This window comes from Amyelois transitella, chromosome 23, assembly GCF_032362555.1.
Source record: "Amyelois transitella isolate CPQ chromosome 23, ilAmyTran1.1, whole genome shotgun sequence".
NCBI lineage: Eukaryota > Metazoa > Arthropoda > Insecta > Lepidoptera > Pyralidae > Amyelois > Amyelois transitella.
Genome location: NC_083526.1, coordinates 2,867,560 through 2,883,961, shown reverse-complemented (window position 1 = coordinate 2,883,961; position 16,402 = coordinate 2,867,560). Strand labels below are relative to the sequence as shown.

Here is a 16,402-nt window from a genome sequence, read left to right as displayed (position 1 = left end):
CCTTGTGTACAAAATTCGACCTAGTGCTTGATTAGATACATAATATTATCAAGGTGGTATAATAAAATCTAGGTAAAGATGTAACACTTATTGGAAAGTAGCAGATAATTTTAAACATTTAGAAACCATGTTTATAATTATTTAAGATGTAGGTAATTATTATTCTATAGGTACTAAATGGAACTAATAGGTATATTGTGTATTTTGAGTGTGAGGTAAAAATTGTCGTGCAAAAACACTGACATTTTAATACAAAAGGCAAAGAAAGATATTATTTATACGCTTTTACGCGTAAATCTAATGATAAGGATGTAGAGGTATGATTCAGGCTTAGAATGACAAATTTTGTACTTGAAAAGATGAATTAAATTCTAGGTAAGAATAAAGCCAGTTATTGCATAAGTAGACATTTTACTATACCTACTAGGTTTTGCTCCAAGCTTGGCTCCCGTGGGTACTTACAGAACCTCCCATAGTGGACACCACCATTATTTAATAATATTTTTCGTTTGCGAAATTTCAGCAAAATCCGTTTCATCTTTACTTTGGTAGGTAAATGACGGACTTTAAGGCATACAGGAGATGATAAGTGACAGAAACAATTAGAAAAAAAAGAATCATATAAGGATTAAAAATTGCTGAATACCATTCTTCCTAATAACATACAAGCACACAATTTACAACTAGAAATAATAATAAGATGAAAAGGGAATTACATTACTATATATATGTATATCGCTAACCGTTATTCCTTAAAAATTAAAATTTTAACGGGGATGGATATATCTACATGTGGAAGGTTAAAGCTATTATTTCACAGCCTTCGACTAAGGTAAGGAGTGATCTTAGATATCTATAGGTAATCAATGAGAAAGTATGTATATATAGTAGATTGTATCTGTGAAAGAAGTTATCACCAAAGGCAAGCGAATTTACTTTGCGATGTAACGGAAAGGAATTTCAATCTGTACAGTATCGACTCGGTCCGTGAGATTTAACAACTTTTCAAAAGGAGCGCGTGGAGTGAAATCCGAGAAAAAATTGAGAAGCAAAATGAAGAGATATGATTTTGATCTGTATTACTATTATATTAGATATATTCAGTTGGTATTTAACGGTGACATTAATGTTGTGTGACATATTTTAGGTAAGTTGTAATTATTATAGTTAGACAATATTTTTACCAAAAAGACCTCAAATCGAGGTAGGTGGGCTTGCGTTTGCATAGCAGAATATAGGTATCATGGATTTTTTTTATATTTAAATACTTACTTTATTAATAAGGAGATGAGGTGGCAGTGGTATAACTATTAGATTTTTAAATTATTTTAATTAATCATAGCATATATATGTAGATATATTAATATGCCATATTTCATGAAATAGAGGCTGGCAGTGAAATTTAAAAGTATTGATAATTTTAAAGATTCCTAGTTATTATTATAGTACACTTATTTTTATAGGAAAGTATTGTTTTTAGGTTATATATTCATTTTTATGTTTATTATCATACGATATGGAACTTCAACATCCTAGATTACCTTTAAACATCTGTATATCCATAAATAATTTAATATTTTGGCTATTTGTTTAAAAGTGCTAATAAAAACCTAATGTTATTGTCATTATTGCGATTATGTCATACACGATTTTATATACTTGTTTGATAAGACTTCGTCACTTCAAGTTTAGGAACATTTTTTAAGAATGTGACTCCTGCAGATGACTGGACATTTATCTGTATGATAATTATGATTACACGATTACTGTTACATATCTTCTGATTCTCTCACTGTCTATTCACCTTTACATTTTCATCAGTTTTCTTAGTTCCGTACAGTATTACCACATTTTCATGGCACAAAAATATTGGAACCTATCATTGTCAGAGCGAGTAGACTATACTTCGCCCTTATTGAATTATTATTGATTTTAACTTGTAAGAAGGTCATTATCTTATTGAGTTTTTAATGGCGCACCATTCTGCGGCGCCGTCAAAAATTGCCGATAAGATTTATAAAAGTGGTATTTCTGTATCAAGATTGAAAATAGCCCTTTCTCTGGGTCTCATTAAAATTAAAATAGATTTTCGTGAAAAATGGCAAGAATAAAATGATAGTGAAATGATTCTATCTACAATTTTTAATATAGCTCTACTACTAACTACTTCTACTAAAAAAGGGAACGTAAGGATAAAATAAAATAAAACTTTGAAATTAAAATATGTTTACTAAGTAATAAATAAAGTATAACAACCACTCGGGGATAAGGGGAAATGTTCACAAAACAAATCATTTCTAGGTATGCTAAATAAAAAATAACCTGACATTTGATATCTATAGGCACTTGAATATATTGGTTTTTGGCAAATTGTACTTAAGCGAGTTTTAACTAGCGATCACTTTAAGTTATATATTCAGAATTTCAAAAGGATTTAACTTATACCAAAGAGTTGTATTTCCATTAGGTGTAATTTTTCAGAAAACCCCATTAATAAAAAAAACATTATAATTTTCAATCAAAGACGAAGCGTTTCATCTTTCTTAGTTAATTTTAATTTTCATTCATCAAAGGTTTAATCATCAAAAGAAAATTGGCGAAGAATTTTAGGGGTTTTTTTTTTTCAAATTAAGGGAACCAACCACAGCTCTCCGTTCATTAGAAATGAAACATGATTGGTCAGTTTGGCATGTTTAAGTTGTACTATGATTTTTTTATGCCACCATAAAGCTAGTTAAAACTGCCTAAATAATATCAGAGCACCTTCTGTAAATAATTAGACGTAAGACTTAGTGACACTAGTTATTCAAAAGTGTACAGTTCTCTTTCTTTGACAACTTATTCGAAAGAGATAACCTATAATTATTAGCGTCATGTAAAACTTAAACAATGTTAGTATTTCAGTCTGTCAAACGTGATTTGTTAGAAAAGACGACATAGTATTCATGTAATTTCAACAAATATACTACATAATACATAAAATTCACGCTTAAGCGATGAAAGAAAAAATAGTTGTCACTGAAGAATATTTTAAAAATTATTCCCTAATTTGCCAATTATCAAAATCAAGCATCGTGACACATTTAAATAAAAACTTAAACTAGTAAATGAATGTAAAAAGGGTCAACTTGTTAATGTTATACATAAAATAAGACAAAGATAACCAGATATTTTGTCTTATAAAAATGTATGTAGAATAGAAGGTTTGACAATTCAATGGAATCATACTCAATATACAAAAACGTATCGCAAATGATAACTATCGTATTTTAATGAGGTTTTCTTATAACATTATTAGTTTATAATAAAACTAGGTATAATTAATAATGATGCATGTCAGCCTAGTCTAAAAATGCAACGATCTTACTAATTTTATTAAAATAATTAGAGGATTTATACGACAAAATATTTTTATTTTCATATTCCGATAATTTCTTTAAGTTCAATGTGTAATATTTTTGCCATATAAATCATTTGCAAAAAAAATGTGCGTCAAACATATAATTATATAAACCTATTTACTTAAAATAGTAGCACTTTGGATTTTCATAATATCTGAGTAATTCTTGAACATCAAAAATAATGTTAAAAACTAATAGTTAGGAAATGGGAATAGCGTCATTTGTTTAGTATATTTTGAGAACAATATACAATAATGATGTATTTTTATAATCTTGAGTCAATTCGAAAAAAAAAACAAGCCTCTACAAAAAAAAGCCGTGCCACAAGCTAGTGGCCTACCCATGAAACCCTTGTTGAAAGTATTCAAACTCAAACAATGGTAGACTCATATAGGCAGCATCCTGTTTCTTTCAAGACATATTTACTCACAAATCTATGTCAATTCCACATATAATTACTTATCATTATGATGACATTCAAATAATCTTATTCACGTAAATTTACATACATTGTACTAGCTACGATAAAAAATCTCTATAGTACTAACAAACTTGAACAATATATAACCTTATACAAATGCAAATGTTCATATCATAAATATCTTGTTAATCAATATAATTTCGATATTGTTATACATATGAGTTATTAAGACCTGTACACACTAGCTTTCATACAACTTTAATTTCCAATTTCAATGTATTATTTGAATTTAAATGAAAACTATGTCCTATGAAAACTAAGAGTATATATAGTCTTTACAATGAGGTGAAAAAATCAAGGTCAATAGTTTAAACATTCGTGAAACTGTTGCAAGGCGATATTATACCTTTGATATAAGGGTAGCTTAGTACTGCACTGGATATATTTATTAATTTATAGTATCTTAATTTACCAATACATTGTCAAAGCATAAGCAATTCCTTTACATATTTTCCAATAGGACTAAATAATAACAACATTTTTAAAATGTTTTAATTAATACAAACTTGAACATGGATGAACATGGCCTGTCAGTCTTCCAAGACTGCTGGCTCCGTCTTACCCAAAAGAGATATAGACGTGACCATATGTATGCTTAATTAATACATGATATTGTAAAAATTAAGCTGATATAGCTATTACTGACCTCTGTGACTTATTACCAAAAGGTACTTAATTTTCCGTTTTTATATCAAATATCTCATAACATGAGATAACTTTGGGCCTAGCTAATTCTGTAATATATGTATCTAGTTTAACCATTTTGTATGTTATTATTTAGTCCTATTCATAACTATCTATTGGCAAGACAAACAGTATCCATTTATTTTCTACATTATTTTATACAAATATAGTCTCATTTAGGCAGTTCTCTGCATTTAGTTTGATTTGGTTTTGTAAATACTCAAATTTGATTTCATGATGAAATAATTCATAAATATTCATTCTGTAGTGGTCAAACATAAAGGTGAGATGAAGTAAAAGCATGTATTTCATATAAGAGTATGTTTGTTTGTATACACATGCAAACAGGAACAAATAATGTTCAATAGGTACCAACCAACCTACCTTAATAACTTTTATCAGTTATTCATGAACTGAGATAAAAATGCAAAGGCATCAAATAATAGAAAATACATTAAAAAAATGTATACCAAATTGGTTTGTTTGGTCAAATAACAAGACACTCCGCTTCACCTCCATTTTCTAACTTCGGTCAATAGCTGAATAATATCAATCATGAAGTTTTTAAATGTTTGCCTTAGAATTAACTGAGCCGACATTTTTAAAGCTGTCATTTATTTCTGCTGGATTTTAAGACAATTACTGCTTTATACTTTGCTTCAGTAAAAAAATGTTATTTGTTTTAACATAATATCGTCATTAGATAATGGACGTTAAAACTTCGTTTCGAAATCCTATTCGTTCTAGGGCAGTCGTGTCTTATAGGAATCGTTTAATAGAAGACAACAGAAGTCATTTTCGAGAAACATATGTCAAGTTAGAGTTAAGTCAAGTTGATAAATAGTCTTCTGCAAAAAATTTATCACCTATTTTGGGCACTTCACTTATAAGGCTTTGCGGAGCCTACAACAATTGTCTATTCACTTCACAGTTGCACTAACACTACACATCTATGTCTCAACGGGCACTGAGTGTGACATTTCACTGTCAGACTCCCCGGAGTATGTTCCAGAAGGCGTGTGCCAGTTTGAGTGGTCGCTAGATGTTGATGTTCACGATCAGCGGACATATGTAGGTGAAGAGGAGGCCGCTGAAGATGCCCGAGACGAGGGTGGCGGAGCCGAGCATGCCCGCTGTAGATGCGTGTTCGGGAGCCACATTGCTGGAAATAATAAAGTAAAAAACGTTAGACCGAATAGCAATTTTATAAATTTATTGCTCGCTTAATATGTAGCTTTGAACAGTAATCTCCCTCTTCCTTGTTTAGGTCCAGTTGCATCACGACCACACTGAACAGTAATATTTCACGGATATAAAAAAGTTGTATGCATGTGAGCAGCTATGACAAAAATAGTTGCCACAACTAAAAAATCGCTCTAATGGCATTAATCCCTAATTTATTTCCAGTAGAATTGCGAATTCTTTGAGGACCCAGATTCCACGTATGGACACAATTTAGAAGTGTAAGATATTTCCAATAGTATGACTACCGTCTTAGCTCGTATAGAATATATATAAAAATAAATTTAAATTACTGCCACCGTTTACGCCTGGGGAAGTGCTGATGATGATGGAATGGAAGAAAGAAATGTCTAAATGCGGTCCCTGAGCCGCGGAAGCATCACAACAGTTAAGAATTCAACCGAGATAACGCAAATATAAAACAAAGACCCCGTGGTAAACCCCAATAATCATAGTTATAAAGTGAATCACTTACCCGTGCCGTGTAGCTCCCGGCACCAATACAAAAAATAATAGGACCACTCCATCTCTTTCCCATGCATGTCGTAAAAGGCGACTAAGGGATAGACTTACAAACTTGGGATTCTTTTTTAGACGGTGGGCTAGCAACCTGTCACTAGTTGAATCTCAATTCTATCGTTAAGCCAAATGGCTGAACGTGGCCATTCAGTCTTTCCAAGACTGATATGCAGCATTCACCTGCAGCGGGCCCCACAGCAGGTCGCGGCAGCGGCGGCAGGAGTCTGGCGCGGCGGGCTCTGTCTACCCCGCAAGGGATATGGACGTGACCATATGTATGTATGTATGTATCACTTACCCGCCGCTGACATACATCATGGCCAGCGAGCTGCCGTGGCCGGAGCTCCAGCCGAACAGCGCCGAGCCCGCCCAGTACACCCAGTCGTTGGACACGAGGATAGGCAGCGACCGCGACGCCGGCTTGTAGTTGCAGAGGAGGAAGAACGGGATGAACAGGAAGCGGAGTGTCGTGAACACTGACAGCCAGCGGCGGGTCGGCTGTGGAAAGGAAAGATATAAATATAACTATATTTTGTACATACATACATATGATCACGTCTTTATCCCTTACGGGGTAGACAGAGCCAACAGTCTTGAAAAGACTGATAGACCACGTTCAACTGTTTGGCCTGAATGATAGAATTAAGATTCAAATAGTGACGGGTTGCTAGCCCATTGCCTAAAAGAAGAATCCCAAGTTTATAAGCCTTTCCCTTAGTCGCCTTTTAGGTAAGACATCCATGGGAACAAGATGGAGTGGTCCTATTCTTTTTTTATTGGTGCCGGGAACCACACGGTATATATTTTGTATGTACATTACACAAATTTTATCTCAGGGGTTACAAACTTGGGATTCTTTTTAGGCGATGGGTTAGCAACCTGTCACTATTTAAATCTCGATTCTATCAATAAGCTAAATAGCTGAATGTGGCCATTCATTGTTGGTTCTGTCTACCCCGCAAGGGATATAGACGTGACCATATGTATGTATGTACATAAACTTACGCCTTTCTCTCGGAGCGATAGGCAGAGACTGCATCTTTCGAATTGCCAGTTACGCTCAACAATTGTTTTTTTAAATTAAGTTGAAATTTGCCATGAAAGTTCCTTATTTAGGTTACGTAGTCTAGGAGTAAGAAAAAAAATTCCAACGTGGGCAGAAGTTCAAAGTATCTGCTGTTTTAGCTGGAGCAGCGAGTGCTTTCTAGTTCAAATATAGGCACCAATACATTATTCTTAATACATACATATGGTCACGTCTATATCCCTTGCGGGGAAGACAGAGCCAACAGTCTTGAAAAGACTGAATAGCCACGTTCAGCTATTTGGCTTAATGATAGAATTGAGATCCAAATAGTGAGAGGTTGCTACTGTTGCTAGCCCATCGCCTAAAAAAGAATGCCATGTTTGTAAGCCTATCCCTTAGTCGACTTTTACGACATCCATGGGAAAGAGATGGAGTGGTCCTATTATTTTTTGTATTGGTGCCGGGAGCCACACGGCATATTATTCTTAATTATATAATATATACACGTGTTTTCCAAACAAATAAAATATGCTGTATACTCACATATTGCCACAAGCTGGCCGTGATGTTGCCTATCATGGCCATAAAGTTGAACGTGAGGAAACACGTCACCCGCACGAAGTTGTTACCGAGGAAGCCGTCCGTGATCGGTTGGATTTCTGGAACAAGAAGGAACCACGTGATTTACCGAAGCCAGTATGTCTAAACCAGTCTTTCCCAAAGTGGGCGATAACGCCCCCTTGTGGGCTGCAGGTCTCAAGGGGGGCGGTAAGAGACCCAGAAAGAAAATGGGGGCGTTGTGTAGAGGCATTATATACATATATAGGTCACAATAATTAATTAAACTAATTTGAAGTTATAGTGGTTTTTAAATAGGTGAAAAAATGGGGGCGCTAAAAAAATATTTATTCTCAAAGTGGGCAGTAGACAAAATAAGTTTGGGACTCTCTGGTCTAAAAGAACAAGTCGTTGTTTCACTTGCCCACGGGACCACTAGGAGAAAATTTATTTTTATTTATTATTTATTTATTCAGTTCACCAACAATCGATACAACAGTAAATACAGAGATTATAAATACAATAAGGTTCGTTCTAATTGCTCGACCGGTTACAGGCAAACCCAGCATGCTATGGGGAACAATCTGTGTTTAATTTTAATTCTTACTGATAATGTTAAGTAAGTACCTATCTACCTTTTTGTTAATTAAATCCGCCCACATGTCTCACAATGGAACAACTCAATGGGTTCAATCTGGATTATACATATGTACATACATATGATCACGTCTTTATCCCTTACGGGGTAGACAGAGCCAACAGTCTTGAAAGACTGATAGGCCATGTTCAGCTGTTTGGCTTAATGATAGAATTGAGATTCAAATAGTGACGGGTTGCTAGCCCATCGCCTAAAAGAAGAATCCCAAGTTTATAAGCCTACCCCTTAGTCGCCTTTTACGACATCCATGGGAACGAGATGGAGTGGTCCTATTCTTTTTTTTATTGGTACCGGGAACCACACGGCACTACACATTGAAATAATTATTTTTTCCACGTTTTAGGCAAAAGTATTATTAGAACTTAGTAATCAACATATAGCTAAAATTGTAGCAAAACTTAGGTGCACACAAACTCACAATAGAATATGCGTGTGTTTTAGCAAGCGTTTATTTACCCACTGTTAAATTATGATGACACTATATTTAGTGACATCACTGCGTTGGAGTGGGAACAACATTTTTTTTATTTAATCATAATCTTTATTCCTTATTGTTATTACTTAATAAGTCAGGTCAAAAATACCCGAAACCGCCGAGCTTGCATGAAGAGAGTTATGAATGTGGATGAAGCAAAGGAAATATGCAGAGACCGTGGCAAGTGGAAAGAGGTAGTTTCTGCCTACCCCTCCCGGAAAGAGGCGTGATTTTATGTATGTATGTTATTACTTAGGAATGTGTCTTAAAATTAACCAACAATATGACTGCATTTTTTTTTTATTTGTGATAATCCACATTCGTCACACATCATGCTAGAGCATAGTAAGACCGGGGCAGACCGAACGAGAGAAGAGTGAAATGAAAGATTGAGACGTAAAGGTAGTGTGTGAGAGAGAAAGATAACAAGCGCCAACATTGATTTTATGTTGGCATTTTATATTTTATTGAAGCGACAACATTATATTTATATATTGACGTCCGATGAAAATGCTGCAGTGTAGTTTGTTCCGCCGCTTCTTCTACACATGCGCTTTGGGAGCGGTAGTGGTTATAATTAGATTTAAGTTACGCGACGTCAATAAGTGATACCTCGTACCAATCCAATTTTGAAAATAAATCTATTCTATTCTATTGATTCAAATTTGTTATTTTTTTTATCACTACATAGTATAAAACAAAGTCGCTATTTTAGTCTGTTTGTCTGTATGCTTAAATCTTTAAAATTACGCAACGGATTTCGATGCGGTTTTTTGTAACAGGTAGAGTGATTCAAGAGGAAGGTTTTTATGTATATTTTTTTCCGAATTTTGCACCCGTGCGAAGCCGGAGCGGGTCGCTAGTAGGTATGCAATAAATTTTAACAAACACACCTGAGTGAACCGCGGGGAATATAGTCAACGTGACGAAGAATATGACGAAGATATTGTAGAGCTGCACCCACGCCTGCCGCACTATGGCGCAGTACGGCGGCCGCTTGGGCGGCGGCGCGCGCGCATCGTGCGCCGCCAGCGCGGGGTTCACGCGCAGGGTGCGCTGCTGGAGCGTGTCGTGGTAGCGGTAGAACCTCTGGAAATTAAATATTAGAGATTTAATCTTTATTAATATAATAAAACTGAAGAGTTTGTTTGTTTGAACGCACTAATCTCAAGAAATACTGACTCGAATTGAAAAAATATTTTAGCGTTGAACAGATCATTTAACGAGGAAGGCTTTAGGCTATACAACATCACGCTGCAACTATAAGGAGCATCGAAATAATGAAAAATGTGAAAAGAACGGGGAAAATTATTCATCCTTCAATGATGCCCAAAATAACTACTCCACGCGGACGAAGTCGCGGGCACAGCTAGTGTATTATATATATGTGTAAATGCATGTGAACTTCACCCAACGCACCCAACTCAAAGTTTTTCTGTTTGGTAGACTGGTAAAAATTGGCAAAGGACATTAAGTCTGCCTTTTGTACATTTTATTTTGTTCAAATAAATATTAAATAAATAAAAAATAAATAAAGAAACACTACTATATGTAACTTTTGTTCTATAATAAAACTATGTGTGCCGTGTGGTTCCCGGCACCAATATAAAAAAGAATAGAACCACTCCATCTCATTTCCCATGGATGTCGTAAGAGGCGACTAAGGGACAGGCTTATAATCTTGGAATTCTTATTTTAGGCGATGGGCTTGCAACCTGTCACTATTTGAATCTCAATTCTTTCATAAAGCCAAACAGCAGAACGCGGCCAATCAGTCTCTTCAAGATTGTTGGCTCTATCTCCCCCGAAAGGGATAAAGACGTGACTATACGTATGTATGTATAAAACTATAGTTAAGTTGAGCACTTCAAATTACTCACATTAAGTGGCAGAGCGAAGTACGTATCAAAGCAGACGAGCAAAACCAATATTCCTGCTATGAAGTAGTATATGGCTGCCGTTCGTATACTGCCGAAGCTATGGGACCCCCAGTCCAGGAACACCACCAAGGTGCCACAGATGTTGGAGCCGAAGACCACGGCGCCAGTGTATTTGGGTGGAAGTCGGGCCGCTACGCCGTATACGGAGTTCTGGAAGATGGCGTTGAACGCTGAAACAAGAAGGATTAAAATGTTGTATGAATGACACTTAATATTTGTTAGCTAGTTTTTTTTTTTTACTCCATACTTGGATTAAATTAATGAAAAGAGAGGAAGAGGAGGACCAAGAATAAAATATTTTGATCAAATAAAGCAAAAAGTAAAAGTTACAGTTTACCAAAAATAAAAAAAAATTACAGTCAAAAGACATGGATGAAGAAAACTCCACTTAATTCCACCGACACAGAGTAAGCTCTTAAATTTGAGGAGAAGACTTGGATCATCATTCTCTTGGCATTAGTCTCGGTTACATCCTCAACTCTCTACGAGTAAAGAGGTTTCGGGATGCGCCTTTTGACTACGACACTTAGTTTTACATTCATTCATGTTTTTTAATGTAGGCAATGTGCATTCGTCCACGATTTAGATTTAAGAGATCTATATTTGTAAATTGACAGTAACAGTGTAGTTTGTTCCGCCGCTTCTTCTACACATGCGCTTTGGAAGCGGTAGTAGTTTTAATTATATTTAAGTTATGTGACGTCAATAAGTGATGCCTTGTATCCAATTTTCAAAATAAATGTATTCTATTCACTAGAGTGAGTCAGGTTTTCACACGAAGCAACTCCCATATGACCTCCGCGACCTTTGCAAGGGAAACTTAAAGCATATTCGATCATGTTAAGTGTGTCCAATTGCCTAAACGTGCAAGTTTCATCGCGATATTTTCCCTTATTTCCGATAAGCAATCAAACTATGAGTAATTGAAAGATTCAATTTGGTACACATGGCTCAAGATATACCTGGGCTACCTCCCATAGACCAATCAAAGTGAGGCAGCTCAACTATGTCCTGAGCCCACTGTACATAACCAGGGTGTGGAACCTTGAAGATAATAACTTCTATAGTAGAACCGCCTAAATGAGTCCTCGCCCGCGGAGTACAGGGGCGCGGGGGTATGACGACGAAGGGGAACGAAAGAGGTGCGGGCGGCGGTCGAGCGTAGCGTGTAATACAAGGGGCGAAATGTTACTGGACATTTCTTGAGATATGTGACGTCATAGTGGTTAGCGGCAAACAGCTGAAGATTTTTATTAAAAAAATAATAATGGCTATACAAAATTTGAATGAAACAACTGTAAACTATACAACGTGTTCCTTTTGTTATCCCATAACTCCATGGTATCAACGAGATCACGTACATGAATTAAATAGCATAAGCATTTTTCGATTATTGTTATTTTCAAATTTTTATTTTTCATACAAAACAATTCGATAAAAATGTGATTTTATGATATATAGGTATGATATGTAGGTAAAAAAAAGGTAATAAAGTTATGTATGTAATATTTATTTATGCAAAATTTATCAAAATTATAAATCAATCACTTATGTCCATAATATCACTATCACTGGAACTTGATTCTTCACTTTCACAACAGCCATCATCAGAATCATCAGAATCGTCTTGCACATTAATAATAAAATCAACAACTTCATCTAGGACTCCATCATGTTTGCAATATTCGTCTTCGATTTTAATCACGTGTTTAACACAATTCTCCCATTTCTCTTTGGGATATTCAGCAAATAATCTCTCTAATATTTCTTTTTTCTGGTCCAAATTAGAGTCGATACTTTTTTGTGCTAATTGTCCTTTGATATCACCCCAGACCAACTCAATTGGGTTCAGGTCTGGGTGATATGGAGGCAAACGCAATACTTCGTGTCCGTTTCTTTTCAATACCTCGTCAATTTTGTAAATATCTTCTGTGAAATTACTTTTAATTAATTTATATAAGTCATCCTTTCTAAGTTTTTCATCAAAAGGCACGTTATGTCGTCGTAGCCATTCTTGCATAGTTGGCTTGGTAGAAGCCATAGTTGGCTTTTTCTCTTCTCGAACCGAATGATAAGCTGCGTTGTCCATTACTATGACAGAATTTTGCGGTATATTAGGCATGAGCTTTTCATTTATCCATTTACTGAAATTTGCGAAATTCATAGAATCGTGATAATCACCTGTTTTACATTTGGATTTGAATATCACAAGGGCTCCGTCTACAAATCCAATTTGACCTCCACAATGTACGATGATCAAACGGTCCCCTTTACCAATATGAGATAGAACGCCAAGTTCATCCTTTGATTGCCAACATTTTGAAACGTTATGAGACGCGTTTACATAAGTTTCGTCAAGGTATAAAATATGTCTTCCTTCTCTACGATATTTTTTAATAGTATTTAGGTATTTCCACCTCCACGATGTGATATTTGGCTGTTCGATAAGGAGTTTCCTTTTAGATCCGCATTTCTTAAATTTAAAACCTAGATCATGTAATAATAGCCTTAAATATTCCCTGCCGCAATATATTACATATTCTCTTCTCTAAGTACAGCGTTCAAAGTTTTCAGAGTAGGTATTTTTTTGAAAATTGTGTAAAACTGAGTGACTTTTCTTCTTACCACTCCTTTTGTGAAATCGTCTATTTCCACTCTTTTTCTACGAACCTGTTTTGGTTTTCTCGGTGATTTAAATCTCTCGTTGTCATTTAATGCTTTCCCTTGTTGTACAATTCTAGATACAGTCTTTTCTGATAGTCCAGTAACTTCTGCTACAGTTTTATTTAAAGGTATATCTTGTTTATATTCATCAGAATTTGGGTCGAGTTTCTTTTTTCTAAAATATTCATATACGTTAAACGCCATTTGTTTGCACTGACTATTAATTCTATGTCCGAAAATATTTCGACTCATCTTGAGAATGTAATCTCATGTATAATTTTCACAAGGCGTCCGCAACTGTCAACACGTGTGATCGCTAACCGCGTAGCGAGCGAACTGAGTTTTTACAAGAATGCGCCCGCCGCCCGCACCTCTCTCGGTCCCCTTCGTCGTCATACCCCCGCGCCCCTGTACTCCGCGGGCGAGGACTCATTTAGGCGGTTCTACTATAGATTAGAACGCTCTTTTAAGTCTGTTAGCTTATCATTTGACACTTACCATTGAGGAGGAGTACAGATATCATGGTGAGCCAGAAGAACACCGTGGGCCAGCCCCTGGTGTCCAACATGGCCAGGATTATGGTGAACACGAAGATGCCCACTTCTATGCATAGCGACCAAACTATGCGAGTCGTGAGATTACCGCTGGGGACAAACGTATTGAGTTTAGTATTATTAGTTTCAAATCGCAAGCTTTCAATTCTATAATAAAATAGGACAGTAATTTAAATGTATTTGTAAATCTTCTTCCTGTCGTTTACATCCTCACCTATCTGAAGGGGAGCCTGGGGTGCGCACTGTTTTTATTGGTGCGTGGATGTCATCAGAAGCTAAATTTGACAGGGATAGGCTTACAAACTTGGGATTCTTATTTAGGCGTTGGGCTAGCAACCTGTCACTATTTGAATCTCAATTCTATCATTAAGCCAAATAGCTGAACGTGGCCATACAGTCTTTTCAAAACTGTTGACTCTGTCTACCCCGCAAGGGATATAGACGTGACCACATGTATGTATATGCGAAGATTCAAGAAACCACGCGAGGAACTCCTGTATTCGCGGCAGACTACACGTCAGTAACAGAGCCAACTCACCCGAACTGTACAAAGATATTGAGCCAATTGAACAGCACATTTGGCAATTGGCTCGCCCAGCCGACGTACGCCAAATAGTTGGTCGCCAACTGCGGCGTATCGACCAGTTTGTACTTCACGAAGTAATCCTTCGCCGTTATGAACATGTTCCACGCGGCCAGCGTGCCGAGACCGTGGAGTATGAGAGTGAGGTAGATCAGGTTCCATTTGTCCTTTGGCGGCGCCAAGTCCATGGCGATTCCTGTATCAGATAAAAAGACAGTAAGTTATCACGTAATAAATCCTTATCCAGCGTACCCCCTCCAAATAAAAGTGATTTGTGTATTGTATGTAGGTATATCTTGTCATGATGCCTAGTGTAACAAACATAAACTAAGTCTGAGTTCTCCACTAAAATGTAAATTGTCAACATTGCATAAAACAGTTAAAATACTTTGAAAAAAAGAAAACAAGCCGGTATATCTTTGCTGCTATAGTTATATAAATGATATACCTACCTATAAATTGTTAATAAATGCTAAAATATAGCATTAATTGCATTTTATCAAAGCTCACTCAAAACCATTTGTTTGAATTGAATCATACATATAATCACGTCTTCATACCTTGCGAGTAGACAGAGCCAACAGCCTTAAAGACTAACAGGCCACGTTCAGCTGTTTGACTAAATGATAGAATTGAGATTGAAATAGTGACAGTTTATTAGCCCATCGCCTAAAAAAAAGAATCGCAAGTTTACAAACCTATCCCTTAGTCGCCTTTTACGACATCCATGGGAAACAAATGGAGTGGTACTATTCTTTTTGTTTTGGTGCCGGGAACCACACGGCGTCTGAATTGATTATATATTTTTTTTTCTACAAGTCTTTATTGATTTTTCTTTTATCTCTTTATCGGTAAATACTCTATATAAACATTATCTAACTTTAAAAAAAAATAATATTGTCGCAATACTTAGGTGCACACGGACTTATTGATGAAACCCGCGTGTGTTTTAGTAAAGCCTGTTCTTCTCCCACTTTTGTAATAATGTGCCTACAATTATTTTAACTGTGACACTGCGTTGGGAAGTGGGGTTATTTTTAAAGTGCATACAATTAAATTAATCAATTCAAATTATGTCATTAATCAATCAAAATCATTCTAATTCAGATAATTTAACACACCGCCGACAAGATTCGAACCTGGGACCTTCGAATTGCGGACGCCCTCGCTACACATTGCGCCAGACGGCTTGTCTCACTCGGCGTGAAAAATGTAAACCCATTCATGATGATTCATTGAGGCCTCAGAATTCTTTAATGGCTCATTCATCTTCAATCATGCAGTTGACTCGGGAGTCAATTGAATTGCATTGTGTGATTTTAGGAGATTTTAAATGTTCGTAAATATTTACAAAATTATTTGATTCGTAACCGACTGCAATAAAAGAGGTTCACGTCTATTAATTATTTGTACTATTAAGACATAACGGCATGCCTGTTTTTGTCGGAAATTTTTTATCACCAAACTACAAAGGTAATTTATAGCAAAGTCGTTTCCCGCGTCTGTCCCTGTCTTTTACGTATGTATGCTTAGATCTTTAAAACTACACAACGGATTTTGATGCAGTTTTTTTTTATAGTGATTCAAGAGGAAAGTTTTTACATAATTATGTATAA

General features: G+C 35.8%; 1 protein-coding gene across 1 annotated transcript in view; it reads right to left on the bottom strand.

Moving 5' to 3' along the window:
• Positions 1 to 2,209: 2,209 nt before the first annotated feature.
• The window catches only part of LOC106130760 (equilibrative nucleoside transporter 1), a 32,161-nt gene continuing 17,968 nt past the window's right edge, over positions 2,210 to 16,402 (bottom strand). The window contains exons 4-10 of the mRNA XM_013329683.2: positions 14,742 to 14,982; positions 14,148 to 14,293; positions 10,926 to 11,155; positions 9,939 to 10,134; positions 7,898 to 8,013; positions 6,626 to 6,825; positions 2,210 to 5,728 (exon numbers count right to left, since the gene is read on the bottom strand). Coding sequence (XP_013185137.1) covers positions 5,605 to 5,728; positions 6,626 to 6,825; positions 7,898 to 8,013; positions 9,939 to 10,134; positions 10,926 to 11,155; positions 14,148 to 14,293; positions 14,742 to 14,982 — 1,253 coding nt within the window. The 3' untranslated portion in view covers positions 2,210 to 5,604. The remainder of the gene's footprint in view (positions 5,729 to 6,625; positions 6,826 to 7,897; positions 8,014 to 9,938; positions 10,135 to 10,925; positions 11,156 to 14,147; positions 14,294 to 14,741; positions 14,983 to 16,402) is intronic.